The 2,018-nt window shown below is 59.8% G+C and overlaps 1 protein-coding gene across 1 annotated transcript in view; it reads right to left on the reverse strand.

Annotated features, from left to right (window-relative positions):
* Positions 1 to 244: 244 nt before the first annotated feature.
* Positions 245 to 2,018, reverse strand: part of FAM179A (family with sequence similarity 179, member A) — a gene marked incomplete at its 3' end in the record, with an annotated part of 41,379 nt that continues 39,605 nt past the window's right edge. Inside the window, exons 17-18 of the mRNA XM_014546608.1 lie at positions 1,356 to 1,548; positions 245 to 493 (exon numbers count right to left, since the gene is read on the reverse strand). Coding sequence (XP_014402094.1) covers positions 245 to 493; positions 1,356 to 1,548 — 442 coding nt within the window. The remainder of the gene's footprint in view (positions 494 to 1,355; positions 1,549 to 2,018) is intronic.

The raw sequence follows: 2,018 nt of genomic DNA on the forward strand, positions 1-2,018 counted from the left end.
TGCTAACGGAGGCAAGACGACATCATCTCCACGTCTCCTCCAGTTTCACCATCTAAGACATGCAGGTGGATGGGACGTGGAAAAGCCGCCAACCAAGAACCTCGCAGGCCCTAGGCCACCGACCCGTGCCCTACACAGCCTCTGGGAAACCGTTGAACCCGTGCCTTTCACCACTCTGCCGATGGCCAAGCAGGAAGGGTGGGCCCAGCCCAGGGTGGCACTAGGGAGGGAGCCAGCTGCCCACCAGAGCCAAGCGGGACCATGCAGGAGGCTCACCCAGACTCTCGATCATCGCGTCCAGTGCAGACAGAGCGGCAGCATAAATCCCCGAGTTCTTGGAGTTGAGGTTGTCTGCAACGGCGACGATGATGGAGAGCAGCATGGGGTGCAAGCTCTCTCCGAGGAGGGGAATCATCTCGGTGAGGGACTCCAGCGCCCACTGGTTCACTTTCTTGTTGGAATCCTGAAGCCTTGGGGTGAAAGCATCGAACACCTATTGAGAGAACAGAAACCAAGAGCCCGTGGGAACCAGGCGGGCAGGAGTCTCACAGCCCAGCCACCCACCTCAGCCGGGCGGCCCCTGCGGCCCTGACAGGCGTCATCCAACCTGGGCCAGAACACTCTCAGTGGCTAAGAATGCGCCGCCTCAAAGGGGTGGGGCGTGCCGGAGGGCAGAACGACCCCACGTTGAGCTCTCGTGTGCCCAGTTTGAGAGCATCTTGTCAGGTACCCTCACTCTCTCTTTCCTGGAATGATCTTAACAACCCGGCAGGCCTGTGTTCTCATCCTCACTTTGCCATTAAAAACAAAAACTGAGGCTGAAAGAGGTGAATCACTGGCCCAGCTCGCACAGCCAGGAAGAAAGAAAGCCCCGGCCTGCTGCCTCCATGCCTGTGTCTCAGCCACTCGTCATGTGGCTTGGCTGTCAGCAGCCTTCCTCCTGGAAGAAGCAGGCATCTGTTCTGGTTTCCAGCCTGTGCCTACTCCTCACCCATCCTGGCCCCGTCTCCTGGCCAACTGCATGCTCTGCCCCGAAACGTCATGCACATAGCTGGACCAGCAGCGCCCTTGGCCACGGCACCCTTCACTCCTGCCCTCCTCCCCACAAGACGGCTGAGAGATGCCCGGGACACCTCTGAGCGGTCCCAAGGTGCCTGGTAAGAAGCAGCGCCCTCATCCCTTCGGCCACTTCCAAGTAGTCTTAGAGCGTTACCAAGGCAACTGGCTAGCAAATGCTTGTTGGGCTCCCTTTTCCCTGAGGGGTCTGGCCAATGTCTAACCCTGTTCAGAGTTTTCCAAATTGAAGTTGCACCCATGGGGAGAGACGGGGGGAGGGTGGGGGGAGGCAGGCTCACCTGGACCAGGTTGGCGGTGATGAGCTCCGGCTTGGCCTTGCAGTGCTCAAGGAGCCGCCCCACACCTTCCATCCGAGACTGGTGGTCCTTGGCCTCCAGCAGCCGTGTCAGCTCCCGCAGCTGCTCCGCCATCTCCGAGCCACCGCGCCTGGAAGAGCGCAGCCCCGCCAGCCTCGGGCCATTGGAGCTGAGCCTAAGTACAAGGAGCAGCTGACCGGGGCAGCCGGGACATGGACACACCTTATCCCAGGCCCCTTCCTCCGGGGACAACAATATGGTTGCCTAGAGCCCCAGGGGGCAGGGCTCTCTCTTCCTGCCTTTTCCTTTCAGCAGGCAGGTGAAGGACGGAGGAGAAAGCTTGGAGTGAGGGGACGGAATCACGAAAGGATAACTGGGGCACATTTCACCTAAGAGTCGGGGAAGATCTTGCCAGGTGCCTGAATCCTGCCCCCTGGTTGTCTAGGCCCTGCTCACAGTCCTCCAGTAACTGGGAAGATGTTAAAAAGTCCTGTTCTCTTAGGCTGGGATCACATGCCCCCTGTGCCCCCTGGCCCATTCCAGCCAGAATGAGAGCAGCTCCATACAGAACTCTAGCCCCATACCAGCTCAAAGCCTCGCTCTTCTGAGCTCATGCCTTGCACCCGAGTTCCACCGGCAGAGCCC

The sequence above is a fragment of the Myotis brandtii genome, unplaced genomic scaffold, assembly GCF_000412655.1.
Source record: "Myotis brandtii unplaced genomic scaffold, ASM41265v1 scaffold454, whole genome shotgun sequence".
In the NCBI taxonomy this organism is placed as follows: Eukaryota; Metazoa; Chordata; class Mammalia; order Chiroptera; family Vespertilionidae; genus Myotis; species Myotis brandtii.